At 41.3% G+C, this 15,216-nt stretch overlaps 1 protein-coding gene across 8 annotated transcripts in view; it reads left to right on the top strand.

The window, feature by feature from the left end:
- Positions 1-15,216, top strand: part of FNBP1 (formin binding protein 1) — a 95,684-nt gene that overhangs the window by 62,996 nt on the left and 17,472 nt on the right. For 4 of the 8 annotated variants that reach the window (XM_082775351.1, XM_082775349.1, XM_082775347.1 and 1 more), the window contains exons 8-10: positions 61-207; positions 5,204-5,401; positions 6,756-6,938. In XM_082775351.1, coding sequence (XP_082631477.1) covers positions 61-207; positions 5,204-5,401; positions 6,756-6,938 — 528 coding nt within the window. Of the gene's footprint in view, positions 1-60; positions 208-5,203; positions 5,402-6,755; positions 6,939-12,243; positions 12,346-15,216 lie in introns of all 8 variants that reach the window. The other 4 variants (XM_082775352.1, XM_082775353.1, XM_082775354.1 and 1 more) reach the window with 3 other exon arrangements.

The raw sequence follows: 15,216 nt of genomic DNA on the forward strand, positions 1-15,216 counted from the left end.
ATTGGTTGAAACTGTGAAGCTACTCTCGATATTTGATCTGAATGAAATCTAATGTTTTAGAAAATACAAGAGATGGAGGAAAGAAGAATTGTGAGGATAGGTGAATCCATGAAAACTTTCGCAGACGTCGACCGCCAAGTGATCCCTATCATTGGAAAGTGTCTGGATGAAATTACAAAAGCTGCAGAATCAATTGATCACAAGAACGTAAGTGTTATATTGCTTGGACTGTTAATTGCTGTCATTAGTACTGATCGCTTTGTATATGGAGATTCAAATCCTGGGTCCAAACCACAGTGTGAGGGCTTTATAATCATAGAACTAAAACAAATGGTAGGCTTTTGTCCCAGACTGCTTTGTCTGAGGTAGATTATCTCCTAAGACTTCTTACCATCTGGAAATGCCATGCTTTTTTTCTTTTAGGAATATTCTTTCCTTTTGATAGGATAATGATTTTTTGAAATACTGTTATTGAAAAAAAAAAAGGCTTCAGTCTAGAATAAGGAAAATGATGGACATCATTTGAAGTATCACTGGTTCTTATTCAGATGAGTTCTATATCTAATAGCAAATGGACTGTTGCAGGAATGTCATCTTGTTACTCTTAAAATAATGGAATTATTTAAAGTAATGGCTACATAAATTATTGCAGCAACTCTGGCAAAATTTCTATTTTAAATTGTTTATTTGAAGAATTGAGGCTTGCTAGCAATCTGTAAATCTGTAAATGAGCTCTCACAAGTCTTGATTTCTGAACGTCATTGTCGGAGTAAAAACAAGCCTTCCTGATGAAGGCCGATGAAGAGTTGGGCTGAGCTTGCTGATGTACGGTTAGCACAAGGGTGAATGTGTTTCCTATTTTCTTTTCAGAATGATCTGCTCTCTTTGTAAATGAAGTCTCTGCCTCCTCTTTCAGCCCTTCTCATGGATCACATTAGTGCTTCAAATACAAACAGCATGTGTCTTGCTGGCTGTTTGAAATTCCCATACGTCTTTTTCACTGGAATCTTTTCTAAGCTATTCAGTGCCCAGAGCCTGGAGACTGCAGTTAATTGGCAGCATAAGCCTGAGGCTGAGGTTTTGAAATGAATCCCCTACTTTTTGCTCAGCAGTTGCTCTCACAGAGAGCAGCATGAGAAACCAAGGACTCTGAAAGTTACTGTTTTGGGGTAGGAGAAGGGGAAGCTGGGGAACAGATTCCCATGTTTGAACAATGCACCCTCTTTGGGGTACAGTTCTTGGTGCTGTATGGTGAAGATTGTGTTGAGGAGAGATTCATTCTTAGGCCTATCCTACTCAGATATTCAAGCACAGTCTGAGGAGAAACTCACAAACCACTTAAGCTAGGTGTTGGAACCAGCTTCACCGCCACCACTGAATCTTCTGCTCAACTTGGTCTCTCTTGCACAGAAATAAGTCAGACTGCTGGCTTACATGCACAAGTATGACATTAGAAAAAGGTATTTTGAGCATTGAAAACCAAGGGTTCTCCTGAAAACACCATGCTAACAAAAATGGATTTAACCAAAATTGTTACATCTGAACAATTACAAAGGGTTTAGTGTGTTCTGTCTGAAAACAGATTGTCCATAAATGTTTCTTCTTTTCTTAAAATATCATTAAGGACTTTCAACCTCTGGAGCAGAGCTTTTTGTAAGAAATTGTAAGAAAAATTGTAAGAAAGAAGTTTCAGTTCTTAGACTACTGTCAGAACAGTTTATTTTCTTTGAAAGTCCAAATTGAAGGGTTTCTCCTTTGCTCACCTTTTTTGAACCTGAGCATTTTTGGATAGGCAAGTCACTAGATCTGAGCTGTAGTCAGCTTTGTAAATGAGGTCAGATTCCAGGAAAGTTGAATGCAAGGACAGCTGGTGATAATAGAACTAGTACAATGGTGAGCAAAACCAAGAGCCTGCTGAGCAGGAAAAGCTTTGTGTGAAACTCTGAGCCCACACAGACATGTGTTACCCAGCTGGGAGGAGATCTCCAGGATCTGGTAATCATAAACAAAAGTACAGTATCACCAAACTTGAAATGTATGAGCTCAGAGCCTAGGGTACTGACAAAAGGCAGTGATGCATCTGGAGTTCTTACTTAGCTCCTTATTGGTACTCTTTGGTTTTATTTTCACTCTTTTTGTCCAGCTATCACATACAGAGTTGCTAAAGAAGTGGAGAGGTAAATGGAAGTTCTTTTTTTGGTAATTTCAGAAACCAGGGCTTTAAATGGAACAGCCACAACTAGTATAGAAGATATATTGGTCAGAAAGAAAATAATTACAGAGAAAGCACCGATTCTAGTGCTTTACCTTATGTACCAAATGTGAGTCAGCTCTAGCTGAAAGGGTGTGAGAACCTGCAAGTTCTGCAACTTTTTTTTTGCTGTCAGGAAAACCTTACCAGCCGATGGAAAGGTATTATTGTTTTAAGAAGGGGGAGAAAAAAAAAAGGCACAACCTTGCACTTCGTGTGGGTCTCTCTGAGCTTTCTGATAATCCATTTTTAGCTTCAGGTAGGTTTATTACAAACACAGACCTTTGGAGGGATTCCTGTGGCATCTGTGAACCGATGATCAAGATTGTGTAGTTCTGCAGTAGGTCAGGACATAGTTCCATAGTCAAGCTGTAACTGTGGAGGTGCAGGCTGCTAGCAACAGGCTTCCTTTCTACAGCCAGCTCTGTAGGTGGTAGCAGGAGTCTGGCAAACTGTATTTTTTCAGGGTCTCTATTTCATTAGATGTTGTTGAGAACCAGAACAATATATGGAATAATTTAATTATTCTCTGCAGCTTCAATATGACAAAGTTCTGCCTCATGCCCCTAGCAAAATGGCCAGTTGTTCAGGCTTAGTTAGGGAACTGGCAACTGTGCAAGCAGGATTGTTTTCTGCCCTCACCAGAGCGTGTGCAGCTCCCAGTAATATCAATGGAAACTGGCTGGATATAGCTGGGAACGCTCGTTAGCCTTGTGTTTCTAATGCAGCTATAAATATGCTGCTTTTCCATGTCCCCTTTCTAATAACACAGAGGTCACATTGCAAGGGTGAGCTGTGGTGACTGCTGAGTGAACCTGGGCAGAATTGGCTTCTGAAGGCTCCAGCAGCAGATAGAATGAATTTGTTACGGATCTGGGAGTTCCTGTTATGACATTATCTCTTGGTGATATATGGAGCATGCTGCATATTTTTAGCTCCATTGTAGTGGAAGGATGTTTTGACGAAATGGAAGGAACACTGTACAGTTAAGAAAAGAAAAAAAAATGAAAGGCTCTAAGCATAGCATGAAAAGCCTGTAAAGTATTGTATGGAACCTCGTGTGTGTTTGTCACTTCCTTCTTCATCTCGTCTTCATGCTTATTGTTTAAAATCTCTTCAAATGCTTATACCTACAAAAGTTTTAATGCCAAACTGGGATGAGATGACGGAGAAAGCGGTGATTTACCTCCTTCAAAAGTTCTGTCTGAATTTTACAGTGCACCTAATAGATTGAGGATCTCAAGCCTTAATTTGCTACGCAATCCCCTGGATATTTTTGCAAAGCTTGTCTTGTAGCAGTGATTTGCTTAATTGTGTCTGGCCTCTGAGTAAGTTTATATCCCACTAGATTTTTTGTGAACACTGTTTTACCTACGGACATGAGCAGAAGCTGTGAAATGCCTTCAAAGCAACAAGTTCATCTTTTTTCTCCGAGTAGAATGATGGTGCTGTTCTCTGGAGGCTAATGAGATTTTTGTGTGCTGTGGCACAGTTCCTCTAATGATCTTAGAGCGAAAACTGTTAGAACAGTATTATATAAAAAGCTCCCTTCCCAAGAAGTTGAGTACATCAGAAGTAGAAATGTTTTTTATTTTATTTTTCAGAGGCCATTAGATGCATTTGGCAAGCTGAAGTCCATATCTGCATTTATGTATAATTAACTGCTTGTAAGCCTGAACAAGAAAAATGGTATCTGTTGGTTTTTGATTCATTTTTTTCTTCTGATTTAAAAAAAAAAAAAAAAAAAAAAGCAAAACCACTGCAGAGCGTACATCTAGTGCTCCTAGTGGCACCAGAAGAGTACAAGGCTTTAATGACAGCACTGGGGTTACCAGCCACTGCAGCACCACGGTGCCTGGCTGCTCGCGGGACCCTGGGCTGCTCCAGTTGTAGGATAAAGCTCGGAAGATAAACTCCTGCCACTTACTGTAGCTACATTCACAAGCACAGACCAGTTAACTCGTGCCAGTGTGGTCACTGGGGGTCAGTTAGACAGGAGCATTAACTGGGGCTTTCCAGAAGCTTGCTTACAGCTGCATGCCCAGCAATTCTGGACCTCAACTTTGTTATGAGTCACTTATCTGTTCAGTTACTGAAGCAGGATTTGTCCTCTAGTAAGTAGAGTTAACAATAAGCTCCCGGGCATTTTTACCAGTGGACATAAAAAAAGAAAAAAAGCCATTACAAGGGGATTGTACCAGAACTTTGATTTTTTCATGGGAAACAAACCAGGGTCGCTGGGTTGAGGTCAGGCTGCAGCTTGTGGAAGGCTGGAATGAGGAGACCTGAATTTGCTCTTCCTGAGCATCCTCTGCAGTTAGCTACAATGACTCACGCCGTAATGATAGTGGTGTATGGTTTGCTTTCCTGAATAGACTGTCGTCTTTTTTTTTATCTGTTGGTATTTTAAGTAATGACTGGTCTCGGTGATACCTTTGCAAAAGGAACTAGCATTTTGTAACACAAATTACGGACTATTTGAGAGCAAAGGTCACCTGTGTTATTTCAGACTCCTTTTTGTGTTCTATTCTGAAACTGAGATTGTGGCCGTTTACGATCTCAGTTGCAGCATGTTCTGACTGACACAGGCTGGGTTTCTTGTTGCTTTTTAACTTCACTTGCCACTGAAATACCTGGGAACACTCAGTTATACATGGCAGAGTGCCTTGTTTTGGTGGGCTAATGCTGTCTGTGCATCTTTTTGAAGCACATTATGGTAGTGAAAATAGGTCCAATGAAAAATGCCTTGATCTTGGAGCAGAAAGCAGAGAAACTCATCTCAATCCCAAGTTCTAGGAGGGTGTCGATGTGCCAGGATGAGACTGGTCCCAGTGAAGGTTGTTTCCCTCAAAGGCAAACTTGTTTGTCCTTGTACTGGTCTTCTGTGCCACCAATTTGATGACAGCCTTCATCTGAGGTATTTACCTTTGTATTGGATCTGTCCCATTTCAGGATTCACAAATGGTAATAGAAGCCTTTAAATCGGGGTTCGAGCCTCCAGGAGATGTGGACTTTGAGGACTTCACTCAGCCCATGAAGCGGACTGTCTCCGAATCCAGCCTTTCAAACTCCAGAGGGGATGGGAAATCGGAGCCGAAGTTTGGTGGCAAGTCCAAGGGCAAGTTGTGGCCATTCATCAAGAAAAATAAGGTACTGACTTGCAAACTTGAGCTTAGGGCTAGGATGTTTGTAGTCAATAGCCTCTGTCTTGTCTAGTGAACCTGACAACTGCAGTTTTTTAAAGAGAACTTTAGTTTCAGAAAGTGAATAACTGATGTCTTACTATGGTGTTTTGTGCAAGTCTTTGGTTAAGTTTTTTATATCTGATTTTTTCTTTGTAATTTCTTTAATTATGTTGCAGTTTTTATATTAATTTAACTTTGGTTGTCGTGTCTGTGCCATGGTCCATTCCTGTTCCTAACTCAGAGAAGGAGTTGTACGCCACTTACGTAGTGTCACGTGTGCTAACTAACATTGTTACTTCGGGGAAGCTTTCATGTGGCATTGCTGTTTGACACTTCTGAAACTCTCCTTAGCTTCATTTGAGTTACCTCCTCAGTCTGTGTGCCGGGTTCTGCAGTTGGGTGGTGGGGAAGGAGGAATTTCTGCAATTCATTCTCCTTTAGCATAACTAATGGAGCACAACTAACTGAGCAGTTGACTTTAAAGACCGTATTAACTTATGTATCCATTAAACCTTTCTCATTTCGCTGTCATATTTTACACCATAATGCATGGCAACATCCGTGTGGGGTTACCAGAACGTGGCAGGATGACTGGGCTAGGTCAGTTTTCAGTAACACTGATGGAAGCCCAGAGCAGCTTCACTGTTTTGATCTCCTTGCTCTGACCCTCATCAAACCACTTCTAATGATTCCAGTGAGTCCCCAAATCCTACCTGAGCAAAATGGGTCATTCCTCTTGTGCTGGTGTAAGAGGGAACTCGGCTCTCTGGTGCTTTCATCAGTGTAGCCAGAAGCAAAAACCAGGGCCAACTCCTGAGCAAATTCTGAGGATTTGTAAAAGTGAAGTTTGATGCACATTATGAGGTCGGATTTGAAAGCAGGAAGGAATGTGGTTTGTTGTTTTCCAGATAATAGAAACGCTACTGGGCACTAAGGTACCTTCCTTATCTGATCCATTTAAATTCAGGTATTTGAAAGCTCTGTCCATATGCATTATTCTGAGCTGTCAACAGAGTGAGAACAGGGCAGTTTATGGGGATAGTGCTGCATGGAAGAGTCTGCATGAGCTTCCTGTCCAAATACTTTGTGTTACTCTTCTGTTGCATCACTTACTAAAAACTTCCATTTATCACATCCTTCATTTAACACAACTCTCGAATACTGCTCTCCCCCCCTCCTTTGAACCATGGCCTTTAATGTTTAATTAATTGTTTTTTTTCTCTGGATTTCAAATATTGTTTTTGATGCTTATTTTCGTTTTGTGTTTTATCTTTTTATTTTGATTTTTATTCTGTCACTTCTCCATCTCTTATACGTAGCTTATGTCCCTTTTAACATCCCCCCATCAGCCCCCTCCTCCTCCCCCTGCCTCTGCCTCACCCTCTGCTGTTCCCAACGGCCCCCAGTCTCCCAAGCAGCAAAAGGAACCCCTCTCCCATCGCTTCAACGAGTTCATGACCTCCAAACCCAAAATCCACTGCTTCAGGAGCCTAAAGCGCGGGGTAAGTTCTCCTCTGGATACCTCTCTTTCTTTCTCTTTTCTTTTTTTCTTGCGCTTTTATTGCACGTTCTGTTATGTAAAAACTTGTTTTGTTTTGTGAATGAATCCGTTGTGTTTTATCATAACATGCAGACAAATCCAAGGAATCCCAACCTAGAAAGTCATTTGCAGTCAAAAACCCCACAATGAAACCACAAAAAGTACAGTTCCTGATGGAAATGGCCCTTTTTGGGGGGTGGTGGTGGTATAAAAGTGTGGTAGTCCAAAGTATAGAAGAGCTGAACTTTAATATTCACGTACAAGTCACGAAGTCATTAATTCAGCCCTGCATATGTCTGTGGCAGAGTAGTTTTGGAGGAGTGCAGTTCAGAGGCTTACTATGAACCTGATGCTGAAGGTTGCCCCCTTAGGTGGGAAATTTTCTTCTCTGCAGGGTAGATTCAGTTCAGTATCTCTGCCCAAAGGAGGGCAGTAAATTAGGAGGGATGCTAGAAAAGAATTCTTCTGATTTCAGTTGGTGCAAGTTCAGGCATTTCCCTGAAAAGACCTGACACCCCTTGGTGTACAGGAAAGTGACATCCCTGGGTTTTGTGGCTGAGGGTGCCACAAACCTGTGTACGATTTCTGTTTTGGAGACTCAGCCTTATAGACAGCGTGTCAAGTGCTGAAGTGTTTGTTTGTTTTAAGTCTGAGTCTTCAGGTAAGAAAACATGTGAGATGTGAAATAGGAACAGGTCCTAGGTGGTCATAAAGACGTTTATATGGTTCAGGAGTCCTTTACACCAGGGCTGCCATGCTGCTGATGCTAGGGGACTGAATTTAACCCAGCCACTAAGAGATGCTGATTACACTTGGCTCTGAATGTTTGGGCCTGGCGGTTCCCAAGGACCTTGCCTGTGTCCTGTGAAGTTTCAGTAAGATAGGCAAATTTGATACGATTCTTGTAGAGTTCCTATGAAATCCTGCTCCTCAGCAAGTTTCTCATGTCTGCACGTCTCCTAGAGCAGATGATATGGATTGCACAATTTTTCAAGTGACCATAGAAAAATTAAAGTCCCACAGGCTCTTTGACGCTTTAAATATCAATGAAATACCTTGGCATAAATATGAAGTTGAAAAGGTATTTTCAATAGCCAGTGATAGCTGCCTTTCTTTCAAATTGTGGAGGAGAGGCTTGAACTGAGAGCTTGCTTTAAAAAAAATAAAAAATCAAATAAACCATAGCTATATTAGTAAACTTGCATCAGAGCATTTGTGTTGAAACAAATTTATAATAAACTAACAAATAAAATAATTCCCAACAAACTCAGACATCATGACTGTGCTGAGAATTTGCTAGTGCAGTATTGCTTTGGCTCCTGGGTTAAGGGTTTTAAAATCATTGTTACAAAAATTACAGGAAGGAGACACAACTGTTCAATATCTTACAGCCTGGTCTAAAACACATTTTAACAGCAAGGAAGTAACTATATTAAAAAGCCCAAATTCTGCTCCAGGGACTGCACTGACATTTAGGGATGAAGGCTGGAGCGGTATAAAAGTAGAGATGATTTCAGTGGGGAACTTCAGTGGTTAGTCACAGAGAATTGAAAACACTGTCGTAAACAGTATTCTGTCTCATCTGGTTACAGACAGGACACTTTAAAAAAAAAAAAAAAAAAAAAAAAGCAGTTTTTGGTTCTTTTCTAAGGAATTGTTTAATGATGTATTCAGGCTAGAATCAAAAAAAAAAAAAAAAAAAAAAAAAAAAATAACCGAAAAAACCCTAACCCTTTTCTGGTGCTTGTCACTGGGGAAGCGGGAAGTTTCCAACTTGTCCTAGGGCAGGTTCTATAAGCGTACCTCCTTCCCTCCCCTCAGTTGCAGTTTGGCTCAGAGCATCTCTTCTGGGTAGATTTTAAGGGGGGAAAACAGTCTTTCAGTTCTGCTTCTGTACCAGCAGGCTTGCAGGGTGTGCTGGCAGTGGCTGTCTTCATGGCACTGCCATGGTGGGCTGGCTTCTGGTGGTCCTGAGATGCTTGAGCCAGTAAGGCCCTGCTGAAGGTGGGAGTTTAGTCCTCCAGTAGTGCCGTTCACCGAACAGATGATTTGAAATAATGTGGAATATTTCTAATTCAAGTTAGAAATGCTAGTTTACGGGTCCCTGGGCAATTCACCAGCTCATATTTCAAATGTACAAATTCTTCTTTAGTGAGTATTTGGCCATGTAAGCAATTATGAGTAGTTGCTTTTAATATTAGCCTGAAGAAATGCCAACATGTGTTATCTGGGAAGTGCAAGCGAGTCTTAAGCATGCTTTGTTTTACACTGGTTTGTGTGAAAAGTGAAATGATGAGAATATTTTCCTCTAGCTTTCTCTGGAGTCCCTCTAATTTCTGCTGACAAGTTCATTAAAAATGTGAAAAAGGCGGCTCTTGCTAAATCTTGATTTGAACCTTTTGCGAAGGTCTCCGGTTTTGTTTCCTTCCCCTGTTTGCTACCAGGATGTTTGTATCTAAATGGTTTTCCTGCCTGACTCATCCAACAAAGTTGGTGGCCAGCATTCAGGTCTTTGTAGCTTTTTCTAGAGGGGCAAATTCAGGCCACTGAGTGCGTCTAGAAACACGGAGCAGGAGGAGCTGCTGAGACCTGGCAGCTTGCTCTGTCTGACTGGAGAATTTGTAAAGTTCACGTATCAAAGGTCCTTGGTGATTTGGGCTTTCAGACTAAAAGGTCAAGAAAGTGCTTTATGTTCTTCAGAAATAAAATTCTAACCAGGCAAAAAAAAAGACAATCCTCTACCCCCAATCCTGTTTGTTTATGAGATGAAAAATGAGTTGTTGGCATTTGTTTCATCTGAGAGCTCTGATGTGGCCCGTTTATATTCAGCATAGCTAGATAATACCGTTAATTCTGCTTTTACAATGTTAAATTTTGTAAGATATCCTTTTCTCAGTTCCTCCCCATCTTCTTGTCCTACTGCCAAATCCAAGAGCATCTGAATTTGCTCACGAGCAGTAATGTTGCAAATACTGGATTGTGATCTTACCAGAGAAATCAGATGAGGAGGTGGGGAGAAGCTCTCTGCACAGAATGCTTCACCCGTACAGATACATGGGAGTGAAGCAACTTCTGGAAAGGTCACACAGGGAACCGAGAGGACAGCACAACGTTATGGGTGCTTGGCTTTGGACACTGAAGAATTTCATTTGCTTTGAAAATTGTCTCTGCACTGCTGGTTGTGTTCAGAGGCAAAATGCCACTCTAGTCAGACACCTTGCAGTTAAGGTGGCCACAGGAGATTTTCAGCGTTTAGGTAATTAAAATTATCGTAGATTATTCAAGCAAATTGTCAAGAAGTGGGTCATGGAATCATAGCATCATTAAGGCTGGAAAAGCCCTCCGGGACCATCTGGTCCAGCCACCCCCTACCACCAATATTACCCACTAAACCATGTCCCTAGGTACGTGTCCTGGGACCATGTCAGGTCCTTCCTGGCTTTGTCAATAAACTGAGCTGTTAACTCCTACAAAAGGCAGTGTAACAATTTGTTTATTTCAGAGGAAACTCCTTTTTTGCACTAGTTTAAGGAAGAAGTGCATGGAAAGGAACTACTTATTGTGAGCAGGCCCAGTAGATAACAAAAGCTTAGCAGGATAAATGCAAGCAGCAGAACTGCGTGTTGTAATTGATCCTTGAAATGGGAGGGAATGGATTCCCGTACAATTCCTCCATGAAGTCTTTGAGATCTGAATGTGTCTGGAGAGGCAGCATGTTTTATTAATTTCCTTTAGAAGTTCTGGGTTAGCATCTTATGTTGCATTTGGAAAGAGAAATTACAAAACTAAAGCAGAAAAATCACTGGTGACTGTTAAAATGAATTATGTAATTAGTAATGATATGTCCTGTGCCCTGTCTGGTTTTAATTTTGCTTCCAAACTAAAAATCCAGTGAATCTTGTTTTCATGGAAGGAAACAGATGCCTGGGCAATTTAGAACAGATACAAGGTTAATGTAGAGGTACCTCTACCAGTATCAGTGGTCACTGTCAATACAAAACCCTAGCCTCTTTGTTTAAAAAAAAAAAAAAAAAAAAGGGGGGGGGGGGGGAGGACAAAAAAAAAAAAAAGGTGCTGACTCTTGTCAGCGTCTGTGGTTTTCTAATCATGTTTTCCTATTTTCTTTAAAGTTTCTTCCAACCCCAACAGCAGAAATGCCCACTGTAGTGGATAATGTAAAATTGTTACAGCATTTGCCATGGATCAGAACTAGAAGAGGAGGGGAAAAAAGTCTTCTAAGCAGAGATTTTCAGTGCTGTTTTTAATAACACTTTAAAAAGATGGTTTAAAAAAAAAAAAAAAAAAAGTATAGTGCTTAAAATCAACTCTGTTTCTTTAGGGAAGTTAAAGCCAGAAGAGTACAAAAATGAGGAACCACTTACATAAGTCATAATTTCATTTATGCTTGCTCTGCTTTTTCTAATTCCATTTTGAGGACAAAGAAAACTCGGTACTCTGCTAGTTGATGTTAATTTTGTGTTCTTTTCTTTTATTGCTATACCGGCAGTAACATCAGCACCTTTATTTAAAGAGCAATACTTCTGAACTAACAAAATCCAGGGGTAGAACTTACACCTTCGAGCTGCCGCGTGCCACTGTGCTGGTTTGCTTTTCCTCTCTTTGCTCGGAGACTGGGCTGGGAGTTGGGATGCAGATCCCACTGTCGCTACCCAAGCCCCAGTCTCCCGGCAGCCCCGTAAGGCACAGTGGAGGGATTTTTGTGGTTTCCTTCTTAGTGGAAGTTGTTGACTTCATTACGATGGCGTTTGATTTCCATTGCACCAGTTACCGTTTCCCCTTACTACCTTGTCCTGCCTGTGTGATGCCCTGCGCCCTCTTCCCCCAGCCTGAGTGACTTTACTTGATTTGTTCTGTGAGCGAGCAGAAACAGCAAACAAACCCAACCACCCCTTTTCACCTGCTGTGCTCCTGCCTGTAGGAATACTCATTATTGTATGCAAGTGTGTGTGTGTGTGTGTCTCTGCCGAGAGCCGGGTGTTGGGTGGGTGGGGTCGGTAAAGCCGTGGTTTATTCCAGCAGAGACGTTTTCTGACCTGACGTCTTTAAGCTAGCCTTTAAAAAATATGAGATGTAAATGTTATGAGAGTGCTAAACCCTACTAATACTCACCTAGTATCTAACAAGCTTCCACTTTGCACTTAAAGGTTCGTTAAGCGCCAAGCTGTCTTTTGCTGTAGAAGCAGTAAACGCAGGTGCTGTGCTAGTCTCCACCGTAACGGATGTGTTTTCTTTTGCTGACTCACCAGCAGACACAGTCTTTGTATTTTCACAAAGAACTCATGAAGAGGACTTTAGGGACACCCACGTGTGCCATTGAGGCTAGGGAATATGTTGTAAGTCCGCGTATGGTGTGATCAGCCCATACCGTCGCTGCACAGTCGCTAACCCCACTTACAACGCCGCTAGAGTGTGCTTTGGAAATGTGCTTTGTCAAAGATAAATGGCAAACTGCAGCCTTGGTGAGAGGCAAGTTGCAGCTTACTGTGTTGTGTGCAGGAAGATTTGTCTGCTAGTCCTGGAAATGCTGAAATTGGCAGAATTAAAGCAGCTGGACCTGTGAAATTCAGACTACAGTGGGAACTGCTTTAAGTGTGTGTGGCTGTAAAAGAAATAACTTAAAAAAAAAATAAATTGGTTAAGCTTGTAGGCTTACCCAACCTGCTTTTACAACTCAGTTGTTCTGGGTAAAAAGAACTACAGGTGGGTTCCATGCGTTTATTCTGAATTATTTTATGAGTGCAGTCTGGACCAGCAGGAGCCAACCCCTGATTCACAGCAGTGCGGTGACACGTTCTCTGCCTTGGTGGTAGAGTGCTCTGAAAAGCTTTCTGAAGCTTCCCCGAGCTCTCTCTAATGATAGTTCATGGAATCAGTACTTGTGACCTCTAAATCTGATACCCAGATAAAGCATTGTATGGGGCAGATTGCTACAGGAGCACTAAAAAAAGAAAATTTCCTCTAGGAAGAGCAGTGCTTTATTTCAACCCTGTTTTTTGTAAGTGAGGTTAGTGTCTGTGACTGTCCAATAACACATGGACTTGCTGGCTTTCATGCTCTCATGTGTTATTGAAGCTTGTGGCTCTCAGGCTCTTCATCTTTTCCCTGCAAGACTAAGCTAGACGTGGTTTAAATTGACAACTTGAAACAGATTTGTGTATTTTATAGCAACGCAATTTATTTGATCGTTTGGAGGGAAAAATGCTCCGGTTCTTCCAGGAGCTGTAAGCAAGTTTCTAGCTTTGAAAACCCAACTGAGTGGGCAAAAGTAATTATTTAGTGAATGTTTAATGCAGATTTATTTTGTCTGCTTATATTTGCTTATAGCAATTGAATCGCTGTCATGTAAAATCACCAATGCATTTCAAAAATGGAAAACGGACTATGACGTATTTCAGCATTTCACTGTTTTCAGTCCATGAGCTGCTTTGTTATTTGTACTGGTTGTAACAAGCCCCGATGTGGTCTTTTTGGAAATGCTTTTAATAAGTTCTCTATTTTTGTCATACTTAACAGTGTACGAATTTGGCATACAGTGTCTGTAATCACTTTCAAATTTGCTGAATTCACAGCGAAAGACTAGTCTTGATGCAGATGGTTCCTCGCAGTAGCATAGTGCCTTTAGAGTGAGTAGTGTGTAGAAACTAGCGCATGTAGCCTACATTTGTGCCTTTGATAGAGCGCTTCATAGGTAAATATTTCTTCCGCACCATAAGTCTTGTCTGTATCTCTATGTACGAGGATCTCAGTTTGTGCTGATCACGTCTATGCTAAAGTTCACAGGAACGCTAAAGCAATTACGCAAACCAAAGCTGCCTCCGCTGAATTTCTTCGGCAACACGTTTTAGCTCATTTTCTCTTCTTCTGTGATTTATTCTCTCAAATGGATTAGTTGTGTTTGGTTTTTCAGTGGCCTCTTAGCTAAGAGAGTAAATTTCTTCACTGCACTGTGATTGTCAAGCGTTTACGTACTAGAAGAATGAACTTCAGAGGGAAGTTTAACTGCTGCATTGTCAGTTCAAAGGGAAGATTTCACTATTTATTTTAAGACCGTATATTTTCCTTGAATGGTTGGTGTATATCACTGTATAAATTCTAACTAGTGATAATTATTCTATTTGAAAATCCTGTATTTGCTAGGCATGCTGTCAAAAACACCATAGATGTAGAGCCACCTTTATTTTAAATCCAATCTGAAAGAACTGTGCTCCTGCTAAAAAATACAAAATACAAAATGGAGCATCTGATTCTGAGAGCACCATATCTGGGAGCTATCAGTGGTAATAATTACAGAGAACTCTTGAAAAGAACATGCAGAAGTCTGACAATATGCTCGTCACCTAGAGCAAGAGGCGTTTCCCTATTTTCACTTTTCAGCTGTCTTTAACATACTGCATACACATTAATGCACTTAAGTTTATTGCATGGATCGAGCATTTCACGACTGTCCCCAGAGATCTGGTAGCACAGTCACAGTGCAGGTTACTGGAAGAGGAGGCTGGATGCAGGTTTGATTTTCCCTTTCAAATCTGGGTTTGTATCTTGAATAGCAGTCAGCTTGTGCTCCTTGGCATAGAGCAGAAAGGCGCTGTGACACTAAGGCTCCCTATCTCTTGGAAAACGTCATGAATAGCAGCTGTCATAACATCTTGCAACACTGGAAGAGGGCTTTGGTAATTTTGGTGGTCGCCTGCCCAAGCACATTTGTCCACCTGTCACTTTGAGGCCCTGCAGCACTGTTGAGAGCTGGACGTGTAAGTGATGTAGGACAGAGGCGAGCTGTGCTGCTGTGTAGGTTTTTAAGCGTGTGCACTTCACTTTTTGCAGTCTCTTTTCTTTCCCAGAGTAAGTAAAAGATAACGTTTTGGCTCTGTACCAGGAAACGTGTTAACCTTTGAAAAATTAGATCATGTAAATCATTTAAGGGGCTTGAATAATGTCTTACTGGGCTGTCATTGAATCGATTTGGTATAAAGAGAAGGGATTCTTTTTTTTCCTTGTTCTTGGTCCTGACCTTGTCTGACCGTGTGGCCAAAATAAATTTGAGATGATGAGTGTCTGTGTTTGAATTGTTCAAGAACATGAAATGGCTTAAGAGACTGCCCGGATGGCGCTGTCCCCAGTAAATAGGGATATTTGGCCACGGGCATGAGAGCGAGGCTCTGGCTCCTGGAAGTGCCTGGAGATGGCACCATGCAGCAGGAGGCTGAGCAATAGCACCT

The sequence above is a fragment of the Aythya marila genome (genome assembly GCF_965140915.1).
Source record: "Aythya marila genome assembly, chromosome: 19".
In the NCBI taxonomy this organism is placed as follows: Eukaryota; Metazoa; Chordata; class Aves; order Anseriformes; family Anatidae; genus Aythya; species Aythya marila.